At 35.9% G+C, this 21,362-nt stretch overlaps 1 protein-coding gene across 2 annotated transcripts; it reads right to left on the bottom strand.

Annotated features, from left to right (window-relative positions):
• Positions 1 to 584: 584 nt before the first annotated feature.
• Positions 585 to 19,457, bottom strand: LOC109087169 (HEAT repeat-containing protein 6-like). 2 transcript variants are annotated; one of them, XM_042747872.1, is made up of 20 exons: positions 19,022 to 19,457; positions 17,205 to 17,312; positions 16,975 to 17,115; positions 16,779 to 16,894; positions 15,972 to 16,086; positions 13,048 to 13,149; positions 12,776 to 12,919; positions 12,390 to 12,655; positions 11,440 to 11,617; positions 11,152 to 11,358; positions 8,575 to 8,674; positions 8,098 to 8,456; positions 7,900 to 8,022; positions 6,889 to 6,981; positions 6,669 to 6,803; positions 6,473 to 6,595; positions 6,153 to 6,277; positions 5,971 to 6,067; positions 4,183 to 4,387; positions 585 to 2,601 (listed from the first exon to the last, which is right to left on the bottom strand). In XM_042747872.1, the coding sequence occupies exons 1-20, from the start codon at positions 19,310 to 19,312 to the stop codon at positions 1,970 to 1,972; spliced, it is 3,660 nt and encodes a 1,219-aa protein (XP_042603806.1). In that variant the 5' UTR covers positions 19,313 to 19,457; the 3' UTR covers positions 585 to 1,969. The 2 variants fall into 2 exon arrangements, with proteins under 2 accessions (XP_042603806.1, XP_042603805.1); XM_042747871.1 differs by having other exon boundaries at positions 12,390 to 12,664; positions 19,022 to 19,455.
• Positions 19,458 to 21,362: the final 1,905 nt, after the last annotated feature.

Genomic DNA, 21,362 nt, shown 5'->3' with positions numbered 1-21,362 from the left:
CATTTTCATCTCAAAATTTTGGGGAAGCCATGCCTCCCCCGGGTGAGCGTGATTTCACCAAGTACATCATGTTCCTGGATCAACATCCTTGTTGATCCTGGAACAACATTCCAATCAACCAATCAGAACTGAGATATAACTTTTCAGAAAAATATCTGTTTTTGGCTTAAAATCAGGGTTAGGTGCTTCTACACCCTTGTTAATCAGCTATCATTTCCCACTGATTTTAGAAATAAATTATGGGCAGGGTTAGGTTTAGGGGTAGGGGTTGGGTTAAGTCTATATTTTTGGACAGTAATGTTGATCCAGGATCATCAAAAGATGTTGATCCAGGAACATGTCTTACTTGGCAAAATCACGGCGACCGCCTCCCCCGACGAGCCGCCACTGATATAAACAACTGTCTATTAAAAAATTTCAATAAAAACAGTTCAAAATTTTTCTTTTTAAAATACGAAACAAAACAAAACACCTCCTTACATAAGTTCTTACAAAATCTTCTAGTTTTGCAGACTCATGCACACAAACCAGCCACCAGTCAGGCGGCTACAATTACACAGAAAATGGAGAGGCCACACAGCATCTTGACCACTGGATTTAAAGAAAGCATTTTACTATTTATGAGATATATTGCAACATTTTGTACAGTATAAAGGCAGCACTCAATTAGAATATGTATGAGAAAATGAAACTATTATGTCAGTTACTAAACACTGGTAATGTATAGCTGTGAAATATTGTCTTCATCATATCCAGTGACCTACAGTAATTATTGATTCTGGATGTCGAGAAAAAATCCAAACCTGGAAGACTGTGTAATGTCATTTCCATGTTTCCATTTTTAGTAATGTTCATTCACCTAATATAGGAATTCCCAAACTTTTTTGTCACCTGAACCACTTAAAAATATTTACGTGAAGTCCTCCTGAGATTTTAGGCTAACATTTCAATCATTTCTACACATTCAGATGTTCACAGCTCTCTGATGTCAGTTTATGGTCACACCGACGTCCAGGTAAAGGAAAGCAATAATTTATCTTTTTAATAGTTCAAATGTTTATTCAGATTGTTTTCATTTAAAATTATTTAAATTAAATTTTTATGATTTACTTCAATTAAAAATTTTAAGTCATGAACCTTTTTTTGAAACCCTAATGTAATTTAATGTTTAACATACTTGATATTATTATAACATATATATATATATATATATATCTCAGTGAATTTTTTTTTTTTTTTTGGTCTCGTTCATAACATTTTCCACTAATATTTGACAGCCAGAATGTGTCCAGATATTCTTTGTCTATAAAGAGTTGTAGTGGTAACCTTATGATTAACCTAATGGCTGCTAATACAAATTAATGATTCAATCCTAAGAACGAATGACCTAGAAATGGAAGTTACAGTAAGACCAGTTCTCCTCAATTATATAGGTATCATATAAATAAGTTGCCTCAGGGGACAGTAAATACTTACAGTAAGTTGCTTTGGAAGAAAATGGTGAGTAATCATGATTCACATATTCACAGAGGGTTTAACCAAGAGATTCCTGCTGCTCGCAAAAGCAGAAACCCAATCATAGCCTTAATCCTAACACACTGAGAAACCCCAGCAAACCTGTTATCTTATTAATACATTTCAGAGCATGAGATGTCAATATAGTTCTAATAAAATTTAAGAAAACTGTATCACTTAAAAAAATATTGAAAATTTGCTACAACGAGGTAAGTGAGGAAAAATGTAAAAAAATAAATAAATAAATAAATAAATTGCCAAAACCATGATACAATTGCTTAAACTCACTCTTAGGCCATCCAATATGCAAACAACTTTGTTCCTTTGTTGTTCCTTTGACTTTACAGAAATTTCTTTGATATTTTGAAAATATAAATAATAAAATCTAAAAGACGGGTTCAACCTCAGACAGTCATGGCATATGGCTTCATCACAGCTGAACACATCTGTATTGTCACTTTCGCTGTGGTGATTTGCTGAGTGTAAGGGAGGAACCTTTGCTGTCCGATTCTTTCATCTCCTCAGAGTTCCTCACTACATCCTCGAGGAAATTCACCACAGTCTTCAGATCCTCACTGCTGTTCAACACGGCCTCTTCCAGCTGGCCCTTCAGCCTGGTCAGGGTCTCGTTGAGCACCATCAAACCATCTTCAGGCACCACATGATCCCCAGCCTCCTCCCCTGCAGCACCATCAACCCCAGCAGCCAAAGTCACACCCTTATCACTAAGGTAGTGAACCAGGAAGCCCTGTAGTACTGGCCTGGATTGGTCACTCAGTGATGACCTCAGCGCTGGAAGGTCATCAGGCTGGCATACGGACAGAAGGTGCAGGAGAGCACGGCAGAGCTGTGAGCGCAAGCTAGCACAGTAACGATATTCAAGGAAGTCCTCCGTTTCTTCACTGTGTTCAAGGGCCTGAGCCAAAGCTTGCCACACTTCTGCAAACTGGTGAACGTCACCGTACCGATCACGGGTTAATGGAACAGAAAGTGCAGCAGCGGATTTGATGCGTACTTTGAAGTTCTTGCAGGAAGTGACGACGTAGGACAGGGCAGAGTAAGCTTCTTTAGACCAGACAGCAGAACCTGCAAGTGAAGTCATGTGCGTTAAACTGTGTTCACGTCATAACCTACCGTAATTATGAGATCCCAAATTAAAAAGCATTCACGTCCTTGTACAACTCAAACTCTGCATTTTCTCAAAGCTTTACTTGGCCAAATTAACCCACCTCTAAATCTCTATGATATTCTGATCTCTAGATGGCGACAAACAAGGGCTAAAGTAAACTTTAGTTTTGACACAAATGCTTAGCGCATACATACAGCCGAACACAGTTTGTGATAGCGTGCATCAACACAGGCGTTTAACGTGCACTGGAAGCAGTGTCTGCACTATTTCTCTCAAGAAATTATTAATGATTTTTTTCCTACTCGCTGTGTTTATTTCTTAATCCCCTCACAAATGTGTTCAACACAGGTGTCTATTGCGGTTACATCTCCAGTAGTTTGTTTTTGTTGTCTCTACATTTCTTTTTTTGACTGTCACATGACATTGGAGTCCATTGTGTGAGGAGGGACCCTGGAATGTTTTCCTCAATAGCCTTGATTTTTTTTCAGACTGGGGGAGGGGGTGGGGATAGTAAATTGTCAGGAAATTTTAAGGGACCATTTACACAATGTTTTCAGTCAAATCTTTTTATGTGTTTTGCTGTTCGTTTACACGACAACTGCGTTTTGGGGACTGAAAACGCATATTTTTGAAAACAGGTTTTAAAGTGCACGTTTTTGAAAATGCCACCGTTATCGTTTCCGTGTAAACACCCAATACGGGAATTTTTGAAAATGGTGACGTCATGCACGTGCGTAATACATGTCAGGTATTTAGACATGCGCAGTCTATTTTAGACATGTGCATGTCGATTTTAAAGGCAAGCACGAACAAACATACACAACAATGGCGGAGTACATGGTACTGTTGTTGCTGCTCAAGAGTTTGCTAACACTTCTTCAGCAAAGTGTGCAAATTTACTTCACCCATATTACAACCAACAGTGGAGTCGCATCATATACATCATATAATCATCACTTCCCTACAGGTACTATTTACTAACAAGGTGACAGCACTAACTACTGGCCTGGCATACGTAATACAGCGTTTTTGGCCGTTTTTGCGGTTATGTGAAAACGCGAATCGCCTTGAAAACATTGCCGTGTATAAGTGAGACTTTTTGAAAATGCATATACGTGAAAACCCAAGGGAAAAACTATTCAGTTTTTGCCTACATCGCTGTCGTGTAAATGTAGCCTTATTCTGAAAGTAATATGACACAAGTAATAATGGGTTGTGCTGTTTTTTTTTTGTTTTTTTTTTGCTTCTGTTGTCATCATTTGTTAGTCACTTTGGATAAATGCTAAATGACTAAATGTAAATGTAAATGACTGTAAAACACCACCACAGGTAAGTGTTGCCAACTTGTGGACCAAACAATTATTGCAAAAAAATTCAACGTGATTTTTGTTTCAACAAATATTTTTCAAATATTAATAAGAAGTGAAGCAGTTGTTAAATTATTATTAAAAAAAATTTTTTTTGTTCATTATGAAATCACCCAGATTTTGTGTTTAATTTTTAATTTAATAAATATAATAAATATAATGTTCACTCACCCAGAGGCAGGTTGTGATTTCTGAAGGCATTGCCCAGTGCATAGCAGGCATTCCAGCGCACTTTCATGGTTGCATCTCCTCTAACCGTATCTATCAGTGCCCTCATGGCCTCCTGCAGAGGCTGCTCAAACACAGGCTTACCCAGGTGCACCGGCTGCAGGAAGTGAAGCAGATTCCCAAGTGCACGGACAGCATTGCTCTTTACCTGCAACATCAAGCTTGGAGTTCAGTAACACTTGATACATTGTGAAAAGGGGGCTTTTGTTTCTGCCCTTAATGAGGATGCACCATTATTCAAATTCTGACAGATAAGCTGAACTATTTTAATGTTATGGCCAATAACACCATATATGGATAGATGAACAAGGAACTGAAATGTGTTAATGATAATTAGTAAAGGTCCATTTTCAATTGATGAACTTACCGAATTTTCAACTCTTCTTTATGCATGAACAAACAGATTTACACAGTTACTCTTGAAGGGAAAGTGTTATTACAGAGAACATACTCTTCAAGAAGTGCTTATTAAAAGGTTACATTAGGTTTTTACCACATCTTGAATTGATAGAAATGTCCACAGTTAAATATCATTAACATTGAATAATTAATATCCATTATCAACTGATAACAAGAATTACAATAAAACACTTTTAAACTATTAGCTTAAAGCTGTTTAAAATAAATTCACTACCGTTGAAAAGTTTGGGTTTAGTAGTATTTAGGGACCGTTTACACAACAACGTTTTCAGCCAAAAAACGGGAAACTTTTTATGCATTTTGACTGATCGTTTACACGACAACGGCGTTTTGGGGACTGAAAAAAGCAAGTTATCATTTCCATGCAAACACCCAATATGGGAATCTTTGAAAACAGTGACGTCATGCGCATGCGTAGTTAGGCATGTAGACATGCGCAGTACGTGTCGATTTTAAAGGCAAGTGCGAACAAACATACACAACAATGGTGGAGTATATGGTACTGTTGTATATATGGTACTTCTTCAGAAAAGTGTGGATTTACCTCACTGATATTACAACCAACAGTGGAGACGCATCATATACATCATATAATCATCAATTCCCTACAGGTACTGTTTACTAACAAGGTGACAGCGGCAACTACTGACCTGGCATACGTAATACAGCGTTTTTGGTCGTTTTCACGGATATGTGTAAACGCGAATCGTTTTTAAAACATTGTCGTGTATACGTGAAACTTTTTAAAAATGCAATGGAAAAACTTTTCCATTTTTAACTACACTGTTGTCGTGTAAACGTAGCATTAGAAAGGAATTAATAAGGAGGATGCATTAAATTGACATTTCATCAAAGAATCGTGAAAAATTTGTTTAATCAACTTTCCAAACTGTGATGATAAAAATAAGAAATGCAGTGTGTGTGTTTGTATGCAAGTAACATTCAGGAAATTAAGAAATGAAGTATAATTTCATTGATAACATTAAATAAGTTAATTAGTTAACAATAATAAGTTGTTTTGTTGAAACATTTTGGCTTTGATAGGTGATGGGTTTTGGGATTTTATCTGCCCTAATAAAATTTTTTTTTTGAACAAACGACTCACTCTCCAACAGTGGTACATATCAGGAATTCCTAGCCCGAAATCTTCAATAATTGTATAATTTAGCATAATGAATAAACTTTAAAAAAGTTTCAAGGTGGAATACATTTTATTTAACAACTTCAGAAATCTTTTGAAGCTGTGAACACACCATGTAAAAGTACATGTAAAAGGCTTCTGGCATCAGTAACAAAAAAAGAAATACCCACCCTGTCTTTATCTCCTGAAGCTTTAGTGGCAGATCTCAGCATGTTCAGCAGCAGCATATCAGAGAACTCCTCCTGAAACTCCAGCCCCACTGCCTGCCTGAGGACAACAGATGAATAAGGAAAACCATCAGTATACTAAATTAACATACACACACACAGATGTGGTCATTTGTCTTTCTTACATGTTGACAATGAGTGTGTCGGTGAGGTTGCCAAGTGACCAGGCTGCCTTTGCACGAACATTGGGTGAGCGGTCATCCAGAGCAGTGAGGATGGCATTAGCCGTGTCTGCCACAAACATCACATCCTGTGGTCGTCAAAAAAAAGTTAGTAAAGTTAAACCAATGCAGAATACTTTTCTAAACGAAGGTGGATTTACTGATAGTAAAACATTATATATATGACACGTATAACTAAGTAAATATTAAAATAAAAAAAAATTATCTTAATATTTAGAATATTCTAAGAAATCCATCATTATATGAGAAGGCTGATCCCATACCTCTCTCAGGCAGGGAAAGAGGATGTATACACCTAGAGCTCTCACTGCTGCCGGCTTTACCAGTGTGTTTTCACTGTACGTCAGTCCCAGCAGTATTGTGATACACAGCACTTGCGTCTTATCCTGCAGATAGTGAAATACATGAATATCACAACAAACATCACATGTAGAAACTCAAGAGGTCAAACACACTCACGGGCAGCTGGCTGAAAGCTTGTGGCAAGATGGAGGAGAGGGTGTCACATGCGCTGGTCTGTAGGGTGGGATGCTGCTCGTTCTGCAAGGCACTGATCAGTGGACCACCCAAGACCTCGGACCAGAACTCAACCACCTGAAAAGGGCAAAAGACCAGCATTACATCAATATCATGATCTTTGAATTTAGATTTGTACCACCTTACATGTACAATTTTTTACCTGACACACTGGCACGCATTTGGCACTTTGTGGAGTGGTGTTGGCATCAGCTCTGTACTGCTGGATAACGCCTGTTCCCAGTTCTTCCAGAAGCTTGGAAATTACACAGAAATTGTAAATCAAGATCAAGCAAGAAAAAAAACAACAACAACAACAACAACAAAAAGTCATTGCTATGATTCTAGGTTCTTGCTAAGGTTCACACCAAGCACAATAACTATAGCAATAAATACAAATATGTAAGTTTGGTAAAACATTATTTTAAGGACAAGTTCTCACTATTAACTAGTAGCTTATTAGCATGCATATTACCTGCATGTTGGCTGTTTATTAGTCCTTATTAGGCACATATTAATGCCTTATTCTGCATGACCATATTCTAGATCCCTTAACCTGACCTAATGCCGAAACTTAACAACTACCTTACTAACTATTAATAAGCAGAAAATTGGGAATTTGAGGGAAAACTTTTAGTTAATAATCATTTTAATAATCAAAAATCTAAATATGAGAACAGGTAAATCCACACAACATTTATAACGATAACACCACAGAGGAATGACATCTTTGGATGTCACTTCCAAAAAAAAAGTACAATTTCTAGTTCATGAATAATAAAACTAATTGACAGCCAATCAGAATCCAGAACCTTACAAGACTTACAATTTGAGGTACCATTCATACAGCACAAATAGTGCAGGACAAGTTACTTGCTTAAGTTTAAGAGTAAAGCCCTGTTCACATCAAGACAAATGTTCTGTGTGAGAAACATTTTAATGGTGTCTGCTCAGAACTACAAACATTTGAATTACTGCTTTTCCATAAGCGCCACCTGCTGTCAGAGAGGGATTTTTGCATTTTAAATCAGCCCATCTGTAGTTTTTTGTGCACTGGTCTGAAACACTGAATTTTTATTGTGAACATGCCTTTAAGTTTAGGGATTTGAACAAAATGTTCACCATTGTAAGCACCAATGAGACAGAAAATGACAAAGACATAAAGATCCAATACTTTAGCGCCATGAAGTTGCACAGAAGGATCTTGCTCTGCGAGACAGCGAGCACTGAGTTGCCCCAATTCCAACAGGTATGTCTGAACCATTGAGAAGTAACCCTTCACCAGATGAGCCAAAACCTGAAATAAACCACATACAAACAATTAAAGACAAACATTTCCAGATGGCTGCCTTTTCACAAACAGACCACTCACCTGCAGGGCTTCAAGTCGTACGGGTGAAGGTTCCAGCGATGCTCCACTAGAACCGCCGGCGTCACTATCAGAGTACGGCTCCTCACGAGGCTGAGTGACCAGGCTTACGCACAGCTGCAAAAGCCAGCAAGGCCCCTCCGGACCCCCTTCAACTCCTCCTCCAGGAGACGAGGCCTCTCCGTCTCTCCGAGCGGGAAGTCTCCAGTTATGAGAGAGCTCCTGCGGGGTGCTGATGCCGGGGGTGCTGAGGGCGGATGTGGATCCGGGCTGCTGGAGGAGGAGCTGGATCTCTGGGAGGGGGGCTTGTGTTGAAACTAATGCACCGAAGAGGGTGAGACTGGACACACGGACGTTCACATCTACCATGGGAGGAAGAGACAGAATGGTGGATACTCAAATTGGCTGAATTGTTAGAAACATTTTTAGACCATGTTTTCAACATCTGGACAGTTTTAATAGTGCAACTTTTAACAGTACCTCTGTGGCGCACATATGGACGGATCTGTTTCCACAGTGGGCTCAACAGACCCGGTCTGAGACGATTATAGGGCACGTTGGACACCAGGTGGGCAAGGCACTGAAAGACAAAACACAAATAGGGTTTACTCTCTTTGGACCACATTTACTAACAGCTTGAACCATCACAAACCCCCATTTCATATAAAAATAAATAAACTACTGTCAGGATTTATTTAAAGGCACACATTGAAAACGCACCCATGTTAACACATTAGAGCGTTCAGACCATCAGTGCGTTCCAGGAGCGGCGCGTCTGCAGCAGTGCAGTGATCGTTTACGCACCGAGTCTTTTTTTGCTGTGCTGCACGCACTGAATTAAAGTGACAGTGCATTGTTCGTGGAAAAATGAACATGGATTGACACAGAAATGTAGTAATTTCACAATAAATTGATATGATTAAAGTCTACTGTGTTTCACAGGTATTTTGGCTAGATTTAAAACAAGGAAAAGTGCACTTTCATATAAACAAGGCAACATAATAGATGCACTTGTGGTGGTAGGAAAACAAAGTTCTTTAAGACCCACTGGACTGCTTGTAATAAAGATTGAAATGCAAAAGAAAAGGCAGGAGAGTCAATTGTTTCTGTCAGTGGTGAGTTTTAATTTAAAATGTTTGTGATAGCTTTAACATAAGAAAAGTAGGCTGCAGGCCTATGCTGTTTAAATGTGTTTCCACTCGCTTGAGCAACTTATTACACAAACCTAGTCAAATGCATAAATGATACGTTGTTTATATTTATTGAGTTTAAAATAATGTCTATGATATTGTTACTTTACTGTGATAAAAGAGTATCACAATGCTTAAAATGCTTTTTTTTTTCTCTTTTTTTATATGTTTTGAAATCAAAATAATGGATAAATGTTGTGTTTGTGGCCTAAATAGCTGCAGATCGGACTGAAAACGCATCCTGTGTGAAAGCACAATGAGTCCGTGCTGCTTCTGCACCGCATACGTAACACACAGACTGCAAATGCCCTGCAGACGGAGTATGTGTGAAACGCTAGCCTTGGTTAAACTCTAATGCATTGCCATTACGACTACCTATGATGAATTTACAGCTGAGCGTGGGCATTTCACACATTGGATGCTTCAGCGTCACATTTGCATATCCGATTTCCTGATTAGTTGACAGCAAATTTCAAATATTAAGTGGAACGATAAAATAACGTTATTAACCGGTTAATGAACATTTTAAATTTTCGATTCTGTTCGGAACTATAAAATTTGATTTGGTTTCTGTTCCTGTCAAAAAAAATTTCGTTTTCGTTCCTTGAACCAGTTCAGAGCCCTAAAATAAATATATATATATATATATATATATAAATACACACACACACACACACACATACATATACATACAATATATACACACATATATTTGAACAACAAATAAAAACAAAATGTATAAATTCATCTTTTATAAAAAATAAAAACTAATTCTAAAACTAAATCAGGCCTCAATTCATTAAAAATAATCAAAGTCTATCAAAATATGCTTCAGAGATATTGGACTATTGCATAAGGACATTTTTGTTCTTCTGAAATATTTGTTAAAATGTTAAATGTTTCTATGCAGTTTTAGTAACTTTACCTAAACCAAGGTAATATTTCCATTATTTTTTAGTTAAGGTTATTCATCACATATTTATATTTTATTTAAGCTATTTTATTTAAGTTAATGAAGCGAAACTATTGGGTATCACCCTGGATAATAAAATGTCATGGTCAAAGCACATTGAGAATACACTGAAGAGAATGGTAAGGGTGTTCGCTGTAGTGAGGAGATATTTTAAATAATATTGGATATTCTCTTCTTCTCACAGCTTGACTATTGTCAGATATGGGCTAATGCTACAAAAAAAGATTTAAGGAAACTCCAGCTGGTACAAAATAATTCAGCTCGATTAATTCTCCAGTGTCCATATGGTACTAAAATAAACAGCATGCATTTTAATCTTAAATGGCTAAGAGTGGAAGATAGAATGATTGCTGCAATACGGTTAACAAACATGGAAGGTTTTACAGTTTAAAACTCCTTTGTATCAGTATAATCAATCCAATGTTCAGTCACATGAATATGCTACTAGACCAGCAACAGAGGGTAGATTTTTACTCCCCAATGCTAAAACTCATTTTCTTAAACGTACAGTAGCATACAGTATATGGCATTGAAATCATGGAATCTCTTACCAGTGTCATTAACTAGGATAACACGAAAAATAGATTTTAAAAAGGGATGTAAAGGCACACCTTGGATTATAGTATTTATAGAAAGTTGAAGTATAGGAATTAGTTGAATGAGCAATACGTTTTATAGCAGGTTTTTTATACACTATAAAGATGGAAGAAATGTTTATAGAGGTGTCTTGGAATGTGAAAAATTTTAAAGTGTTGTGTGGACCCCGGGAGGACTAGGAATAGGCTAATGGGCATCCAAATAAATCATCTTTATTTCAGCCACCAAAAAAAGATTTTTAATGTCTTTAGTTGTAGTAAATAAAAAGAACACTGGTGTGAGTGTGTGTTCTGTTACCTTTAGGACCTGAGTGAGTGTCTGACAGGAGGACTCTGCTACGAGTGCTAGCAGCAAGCAGCGGTGCAGCTCTCTTACACTGGCAGCTAATGTGGCCGAAAAGGGAGTGAAGGCCTGGCGGGGTGCACTGGTGTCTTCAGCGTTGGAGAGGAACTGGCGAGAACCTTCTAGAAGAGCAGACAGAACCTGCAGAGAGCCTGCCCGCACCTAGGAGCAAATGTATTACATCAAAAGTCAAATTTCTCTCAGGTCAGAAAGTAAATGGCCAACAGTGGACTTGTGTTTTACCTTTGGGGAGGGGTCCTTTAGGGCAATGGTCAGGAGGGTAAGAGGAGGAGGGCCTCCAATCCCAGGAGCATCTGGAACAAAGGAAGACCAGTAGCCATAGAGGATTCGTTTCTCTACACACTTGACCACAGCCAGGAAGCACTGAAGCACACTCTGCCGCACACGTGCTTGATACAGCCTAGACGAGACAGTAGCCAAAACAAACACATTTCCACGTAAAGCCATGACAGTGAAGTCATCTAAAGCCATGACAGTGAAATCATATCTCATTACAAAACAGAAAAGGAGATTAGCTAATTAACCTCTTACGTAACAGCCAATCATACTAATATTTGATGTAGCATTTTAAACTAAATAATAATAAATAATTTATTAAACATTATACAATAGCATAACGATACAATAGATTTTTTGTTGTAATGTAATTATTTTTTAGTTATAAAATTATTTAGTGACAAAATACAATAACAATCATACAAAAGACTCATGATGCATAGGTTTTTGTTGTTCAAATATAAATACCATTTAGTTAAATAATTACAATCGCAGTTGTGTCCCAATGGAAATACAGTATCAGTTACTGAACAATTGTGCAAATATAGCACTAAGATAATTCATAATCATATTATAATTAATGTGAATTATTACTTAATATTAAACATTAAAATACATGCATTGTTATATGTCATAAGTAAATTACTTATAACAACAACAATAACAAAAATCTAAATAATAAAAAAGAAGAAATTAAACAGTTAAACAAATAAGATCGGCATATCTGTTATTGGACACTTAAACATAAAAATAATAAATATTGATCTCTACATAAATTATGTAAAAATACATATGCATATATGTATTTTTTCTAGGTCATTCACCACCTGACAATGTTTTTTTTGACCTAATACTATGAGAAAGCTTTCCTGGCATTAATAGTCAGAGGGTCAAACCTGAGTTTAGACTGCATTCCTCCCTCGGGGTCAGAGAATTCAGAGTCAGAGCTCCCTTTCTTCCGGGAAGGGTAGAGCTGTGGAGTCGCTCCTGATGGGGACGTCACACTAGTGGACTGTGAGGCATGTGACCAACCGCTCTGATCCACTCCACCTGCTCCAGTTTTAAGAGGCCCAGAGATGTGGTCACCCTCTCCCTCCTCTCCATCCTTCTTTCCCTCAGCTCCAGCTTTCTTCCCTTTCCCCCGAGACCTGCGCTTCTTGTTCTGTTGGGACAAGCAGAATTAAGAATTTTTCTTCCTCTGCAAATGATACAATTATAGCTGATTTTACAACACCCTTTAATCTTATATTTCTAACATATGTGCATTTATATGGCCACCTACCCCAGCTGTTTTTTTCTGTGCAGTTGAATCTTGTGAAGGTTCAGGTTTTGCAGCAGGAACAGTCTCATACTGAGGGAGAGGAGCTGGGTACAACACCTGTGGCATTTCCACACTTATTCCCGGCAAGCCATAGAACATGAATCTCTGCCAAGGACACAATATTCATAATATGATTTGCTCCCCACCACTTATCAAAACAGCTTTATTTTCTAACCTTATAACCAATCTGTATATCTACAGATATAAAAACAAGAATAGAACAGTATTAATACTTTGAGGATGGCCAATAAGGTGCCCAAATCCTGGTTTGGAACGGCTTTCCATTTTCCACCATTGAGAAAATACTGCATTCCCTTCAGAGCACTCTGCAGTAACTGAAACACAAGCAATGGGAAACTTTTACAGTACACAAAAGAAAATGTGAATAACCAACAGTTTGAGTTAAGAGGAACAGTTCACCCAAAAATGAACATTTGCTGAAAATGCAGTGAATGGGTGCCGTCAGAATGAGAGTACAAACAGTGGATAAAAAAAATTGCAGTAATCCATATTACCCCATATACTTTACAAGATGTTAACTGATGGAGTTAAGTCGTGTGGATTACTTGTGAATTATTGTGATGCTTTTATCAGCTGTTTGGACTCTCATTCTGACGGCACCCATTCACTGCAGAGGATCCACGAGCAGTGGTGGACGAAGTACACAAATCAAGTACTTGAGTAAAAGTACAGATACGTATAATAAAATAATACTCCAGTAAAAGTAAAAGTACTCCTTTTTCAATTTAACTTGAGTGAAAGTACAAAAGTACGCTATTTTTTATGTACTTAAGTAAAAAAGTACTGATAGATAGATTTATTTTGCAATTTTATATAGGCTACTTAATTTAATATTAGCACATTTTTTTTTTATAATCCTACTGCTCAAAATACCTACTACATAACCACTACATGGAGTCAAGATATATTTTTGTTGTTGATATGGACTACGCTGACAAGAGTGATGTAGTAATGTTCACTGTGAAGCTTACACTGCGATGTACCTGAGAGAAAACAGATTTGTGACCCTGGACCACAAAACCATAAGGGTCAATTTCTTGAAATTGAGATTTAGGCATCATCCGAAAGCTGATTAAATAAGCTTGCCATTGATGTTTTGTTTGTTAGGAAAGGATGATATCCGTCTGAGATACAACTATTGGAAAATCTGGAATCTGAGGGTGCAAAAAAATCAAAACACTGAGAAAATCACCTTTAAACTTGTCTAAATGAATTCTTAGCAATGCATATTACTAATCAAAAAATAAGTCTTTATATATTTACAGTAGGAAATTTAGAAAATAATTTCATGGAACATGATCTTTACTTAATATCCTAATGATTTTTGCCATAAAACAAAAATTAATCATTTTGACACATACAATGTATTTTTGGCTATTGCTACAAATATACCCCAGCGACTTCAGACTGCTTTTGTGCTCCTGGGTCACATCTGACCATCAGATTTTCACCAGTAAGAAAAAAAGTGTTTTAAAATTAGTTGTTTTGCAGAACATCACAGTTATATATGACATGAGAATAAGGCCTGAAGTTAGGAAGAACCTTTTCTCAAACCTTGTCTGTGGTGTAAAAACACTCCTGGCCAAATACTCCCAGAGGGCATCACTTCCCACTTTAATAATTACTGTAGTTACCATGTTCTGAACATCACAGCCTTTCTTCCTTTTCCCCCCAGATATAATATATCTAGGTGGTTGAATAAAAATATTTGGACTTTATTTTTAAAAATAACCTCAACTTAGCACCAGCAAGCTTGTTAGCTAGACAGTTAGCATCAGCTACCAATATTTACTTATTTTCAGTATGGTTATGAATAAACATTCATATCTGTTTACTTGGGTGGTTAATTCAAACAATATAAACGTTTATACTGTTGATAAACAATATAAAAACAGACGTCACATAGGGATAAATGCGTTTAAAAACATTTTAATAAAAACATTTTAATACAACTGTTCATGTTATGGCAGCGGGAATTTGAACGTGCATTAGTTATTTTATTTAATCTGTGTTAATTTAATGTTTTGTTTTTTTTGACCTAAGAGGCACAGATGCTGATGTGTTTGCATTCAAGCATTTCAGTGGGCTTAAATAGATCACCCTTTACAGAAGATTTAGTTCACAAACAACTGACAATTTTGACCTAAATATGATTTTCAGTTACAATAATTAATCTCAAAATTCGACATTAGTAACTTACTTTTAGCAGCATCAGTCGCGCGCGCTCACAAGATCTCCCGGTTGTGAATTGAGTTCACTAGAGACTCGCACTAAACGGTTCATTTGAATCAGTGAGTTGTAGACTCGAGAACAGCTGCAATCAGATCATTCTAATTCGTGAATGAATCGTTTGGTGCGATTTGCGAACCGATTTAAAAGGTTCATTGAAAAGAATCAGTTAGTTCGTAAATCAGACACCGCTTCTGCGTCTCAGAGCACGTGATATATTATAAGGAGTAACGATATGTTTTATGAAATGTAGTGAAGTAAAAAGTATGATCTTATGCTTTGGAATATAGTGAAGTAAAAGTAAAAGTTACTTAAAATAAAACTACTCCAGTAAAGTACAGATACTTGAAAAATGTACTTAAGTACAGTAATGAAGTAAAGCTACTCCGTTACTGTCCACCACTGTCCACGAGTGAGCAAGTGATGTAATGCTAATTTTCTCCAAATCTGCTCGGATGAAGAAACAAACTCATCTTCGTCTTGGATGGTTTGAGAGTGAGAAAAATTTCAAAAAAATATTCATTTTCGGGTGAACTATTCCTTTAATTTAATGAAGAAAAAAGCTGAGCTACACGTAGGTGAACCTTTTCAACAAATTTCTATTTTTAGGTGAACTATTACATTAAGGTGCATTCACATTTTCCACTGCTATGAGAAAACAGGTCATTTTAATAGGAATTAACTTCAATTTCAGGAGTTTCACATGAATGCGAAAAAGCTTCCCACGCAAATTCTGCTCAAGTTAAGGTCATGCAAATTCATGTTGATCCACAGAAAGGTGTTTGGTTTGAAAGTGACTTCAGTGTGAACTAGGATATGTTAACACACTCATGACAACAGAAATGGCTTTCGCTAATGTGACTTCACCTTGACTTATAGTAGCATCAGATAAGCATGCAGTACTGACTGTACAGAAGACAATGTCCTCCACATCAGGTGGTTTGGGGGACTGCAGTGTCCGCAGGAGGATTCCATAGCATACACCTTTATATGGCTCCTCTAAATATGGCTGACCAGGAACACTAGTACCAACAAAAAAAACTGACATTTAACTCTAAATGGCCATTCTCACCAAGGACAATAACTTGAATGACAACTATAACATTATAATTATCCTTCGAATCCACACCAAGACAGATATGACACAGAAGAAAAATATCATTGGAGTCACTTTTTCCCCTGTGTGCGCTTATAATAAACAGAACATTATAGCCTGGTGGTACAGTTATATTTATGGTTATCTTTTTTGATACAAATGGGCCGTAATGCTGCTAAATAGTTTCCTTGCTTTTTGAAATTTTAGAATATTAATAGTCAAATCTTACAGCTAGTTGAAAACAAAAAGGTTTGGATGCTGGAAATATTTGTGTGCTATAAGATACACAACAAATGAAAAGAATAAGTGATCTGAAGTCACCTCAAAATATCAAAAATATTTTAATTTACTCAGACTGGAGAGAATTATAGTCTGAACGTAAAAAAAAAAAAATACACATACATTGTGAAATTTTCTCTATAACCCGACTGTCCAAAACCTACAGACTGACTCTTTCAGCTCTCTGAACTGCAAATTCGTGCAAAAAACGTTGTATTGTGTATTACAGCCTTTAGTAAATTTCTTCTAAAACAACTTCAACATTTTAGATGAATATTAAATAGCAGCTAGTTACAAAGACTTGATTTATGCCATGATTGGACACTGGACATGACTCACCTGAGACATAGATTAGCTATGCAATGCACAGCAGAACGACGTAACTCTATCTCAGGCTGGCTGGGGTCACCATGGCTTACCAGAATACCACCCGGACCAAGGAGCTCTGGAAGATGCTGGAGAGGATTCAGAATGATGAGGATTAGATTCTAAACTTTAATAAAAGAGTGAGAGTTGCCAGATCTGTAATTCTTACCCTGTGACATCGCGACCCATTGCCATACAGTAGTGACGAGAGGGCAAGCAACACTTCCGGGTGAGTCCATGAGCTGCATGTGCGCAGAGCACGTGAGCAGTATGATACCAGAACATCAAGTGTATGCTCATCCACTATTACCTGTAAGCAGTAACAAAAAGTATTAAAAAAAATGATGCCTCTTGATAAAAATCCATATGCATATTCAATATAAGCCATACTGTAACTACCTGTAGCTGGTTTAGAAGTTGATGAATCAGTTGGCACAGTTTGATAATAAGATGCTCTTGGCTGAGAGGAACCAGACGGCTTGCATGTATAAGCATCTCACACACAACCTAAGAAAGATGACAGACAGCCATATAAGACGACCACTACCACTGAATTATGCCCTCTTACAGACTTAGGATCTGCCTTTAGATTACTCGAAATTGTACAAATGGCTACATTTTCCATACATGTTAATTAACTAAGTTATTTATTTTTATTATTATTATTATTATTATTATTATTATTATTATTTTATATTTGTTTTAATATATATATATATGTGTATGTGTGTGTGTGTGTGTGTGTGTGTTTTAAAATAAGTATCTTATGTTCACCAAAGCTGCAATACTTTAAATGATCAAACATTCAGTAATACAGTAAAAACAAAACATGTCTTTATAATATCACGATTGAAAACATTTTTGCTGCTTAATTTTTTATTTTATTTATTTATTTATTTTTTTTTTTTTTGTGGAAACCATGATAAACTACCATTCAAAATGTGTAAGATTAAAAAAAACTTCTTTTATTTAGCAAGGACACATTAAAGGGATCAAAATGGCAGTACATATATTTATAATGTTCCAAAAGATCATAAATAAATGCTGTTCATGTAACTTTCTATCCATCAAAGAATACTAAAAGAAAATGAATCCACAAACTATAAAGCAGAAAAAAAAACAATTAACAATGATGATAATAAAACAATTTCGACAATGATAATAATAAGAACCCTTATTTTACTGTCACTCACATTTTTGAACATAGACTTGAAAGTGCACTTTCCAAACTAAAATTTTTATAATTCATGAACAAAAACATTTTATAACATGATATTGATGTACCATTTTCGCGGTAATGCAATGTCTGATTTTAAAATGGGTTTTAAAGGATGAATTTTTAGATTTTACATTTTCAGTTGATACATCATTTCTGATTATTTCTAAAGTGTGACAGAGAAAAAGGCAACGAAGAACACTTTTTTTTTTTTTTTTGACAAGGTCAGAACTCCTGTTATGATGTAGATTTTTGAGGGTGGACTCTTGTCATAAATTAATCTACTACTTTTCCTACATAATTTTCAACAAAAAACATTGGTAAAATATCTATTTAGGAGTCTTAGACCTTAGACCTTTCCAACGATATATAGTTTGTCATGATTAGATAATTATTTAGTGAAGTAAATGATTAAAATTATTTTACTTAACTAATCAACAGTTAACAGGTTAATAACTGACCACCAAATCAGCATACTAGAATGATTTCTAAAAAAAATCATGTGACAGTGAAGACCGGAGTATTAATGTCATCACAAGAATTAATTTAATTAAAAAATATTTCAATGCAGCATCGGTGAGCATAAAACAACTGTTTCAAAAACATTTTAATATTTTGTTAATTCCCAGCTTTTGCCAGATAAGTTAGTGAACGTACAGATTTAAGATTTCTTAGCTCAGGCATTTAATTTATTATTTGTATCGAAAGTTGTATATTTATATCGTGCACGCTGGATCTTGTTTTAGCGTGTTTGTTGCACAGTAATACAGTTTTGGAATAATAACAACAACGGTTGTGCCTCAAAGCCGAGTGACATGTTTACCGAAGAGTATCTGTGGGCATCATAGACGTGTTCGATCACTAGATCATCATTCAGGCAGATATGAAGGATTGCATTCGAGCGTTAGACACAACGCCCAAACATAACGTTAGCTGAGCTACTACTTTGGGTTTCGGGAGACTGACAGCTGTAAAGAAAACAGCATAAACCTGCTCATACCTCTGCTCGAATGCCGTCATGGTTGAGGCTGTAGTTTTCTGAGATGAGCTGGTCGAACAGTAAATTGAGCTCGGTTTTTAGAGTCGCGCTGTCAGAGGCTCTCAGTGCTCTGAGTTTATTAAAGCAGCGACTGATCTGATCCTGCGCCTGCGCGGAACCGTCGAGCTCGTGCTGGGCCTTTGATAGAGGGACGAACCTCGGTATATCGGCTGAGGCGGACTCAAATCCTTGTGTGCTGCGAGTGGAAGAAAAACTTAAGCTCGAATCAAAAAATGTTACCGTACCGGCCATCTTCACAGGGTCAAAATAGCGGCTTTACTATGGTAACCAGGAACCGCGTCCGAGGTCAACCGGAAATGGACGTTTTTAAATTAAAAGTATCTTACGCTAGTCGTTTTTGGTCAAATATTGTAATGGAATTCGCAATCATCAACCGCATTTTGAGTGGGTTGATAATACTGTATAACTCTGTCAAACCGTGTGGATGTTTTTCAGACTAAAAAAGTTTGCAGCTGGAGAGTGAGATTTTGATGACGTGGACTGAATCAATCACACGATCAATAATATATTTAATATGTATTTTAGTTTCTTCGCAGTTGCTGTTCTCAGATACAAATTATTATACCTTATAACTTATTTATAAATATATTAAATTATAATTTTTTATGAAACCTAAAAAAGCAAGTTAGTATAAATGTTATTTTTCAGAACTCTGTCGGCTGATGAAGGGAGGAGCGAAGCACTTTGAAGCGGCGGCACCTGCTGGTTGTGTGGTAATGCAACGAAAACTCAACCCAAACTTGTATAATTACACATTTAACAAACTAACATAAATAAATACAATTTTACAAATCAATTGCAAATGTTTTCATGAACGTGTAATCTATTAAAGGTAATCTACAAATAAATAAATCGCATTAAATAGAAAGGGTTAGTATAATTATTTTATTAATGCATAGTAGTGCTTGTTTTTGTGTTGTTATTATTTTTTTCTGTATTATACACGCCCAAGTACTGAAATTACTGCTAAAAAAAATACTAAAAGTACACCATTTTTTCAAATGCGTCCTTTTTAGTATGTCTGGGTAGTAACCGTAGACCTAATCAGATTCCAATATCATGGATTGCATGATATTATTCACACAATGGCAGTAAATTATGCATAATTTATCAATTCTCCTTAATCCTTTTTTTTTACTGTATCATATAGCCTACCATTTAGCTTGAACTATATTCGCAAATGTTTTGCAAATAATTTTGCAAACCATGCTTCTGAATTTGTGTGAAAATAGCACCTCTCAAGAAATTAAGACCATGTATGAAATGAACCCTGCGTCCCAATGTGCATACTATCCACCATAAACAGTTTTGATGGATAGTATGCACATTGGGACACAGACAAGTAGCCTAAGTTACTAAACACCGGTGATAGCTGTGAAACACAATGCCGTTATCATATCCAGTGACCTTCAGTAACTGGTGATTCTGGAAGTCTGGACAAAAATATTTCTTTGGGCGTGTAATGTCATTGTTGTTTTCATGTTTATTAATGTTCATATAATGCAGGGAAATGTTTTTGTTTGCCAAACAACTTAACATAAAATATTTATTTGAAATATCTCAGAGGAAGGTAATATTTCAATATTAATTGAACAATACATTCAGCTGTTTATGTTATTTTACATTTTTTATGATTTAATTAATTATCAGCTTTTTATCCGCTCACAAACTCGCTGCATTTCTTACATTAAGCCCAGGTTGGGAAACTCTGGTGTAATGAAACGTTTATTGCATTTTGTTGGAATATATTTTCTTTCTCTTTGCTTTTTTATATCAGTATGGTACATTTAATGGTAAGTTTTTAAAAACAAGTTTGATAAAAAAAAAAAAAGTAAACTAAACTAAAAGTGATCTTAAAAAGTAGTCACATTACACCACCTAAAAAATGAGTACCATAGATTATGTTACTAACTACAGTTGTCTTCACGTAATCTGTAATTAGTAACAGACTATAATTTGTTTGTGTGTGTGTGTGTGTGTGTGTGTGTGTGTGTGTGTATATATATATTAGTGCTGTCAAATGATTAATCACGATTAATCACATCCAAAATAAAAGTTTTTGTTTACATAATATATGCGTGTATGCTGTGTATATTTATGATGTATATATAATTACAAACACATGCATGTATACATTTAAGAAAAATACATTATGTTTATATATTAAATATATTTATATATAATATAAAATATAAGAATATAAATATATAAATGTATATACATGTAAATATTTTCAAAATATTTACTGTATGTGTATGTATTTATATATACATAATAAATA

The sequence above is a fragment of the Cyprinus carpio genome, chromosome B21, assembly GCF_018340385.1.
Source record: "Cyprinus carpio isolate SPL01 chromosome B21, ASM1834038v1, whole genome shotgun sequence".
Taxonomy (NCBI): domain Eukaryota; kingdom Metazoa; phylum Chordata; class Actinopteri; order Cypriniformes; family Cyprinidae; genus Cyprinus; species Cyprinus carpio.
Note: the sequence above shows the minus strand (reverse complement) of the source record. Positions and strands in the feature narration are given on the sequence as shown.

Excerpts from the sequence above, each read along its gene's own strand:
- LOC109087169 (XM_042747871.1), bottom strand. The coding sequence starts at position 19,312 with ATGGCCGGTACGGTAACATTTTTTGATTCGAGCTTAAGTTTTTCTTCC. Across the intron at positions 17,116-17,204 it reads AACTTCTAAACCAGCTACAG|GTAATAGTGGATGAGCATAC; the intron begins GTAGTTACAGTA and ends TACTGCTTACAG. Across the intron at positions 6,068-6,152 it reads GACACACTCATTGTCAACAT|GCAGGCAGTGGGGCTGGAGT; the intron begins GTAAGAAAGACA and ends TGTTGTCCTCAG.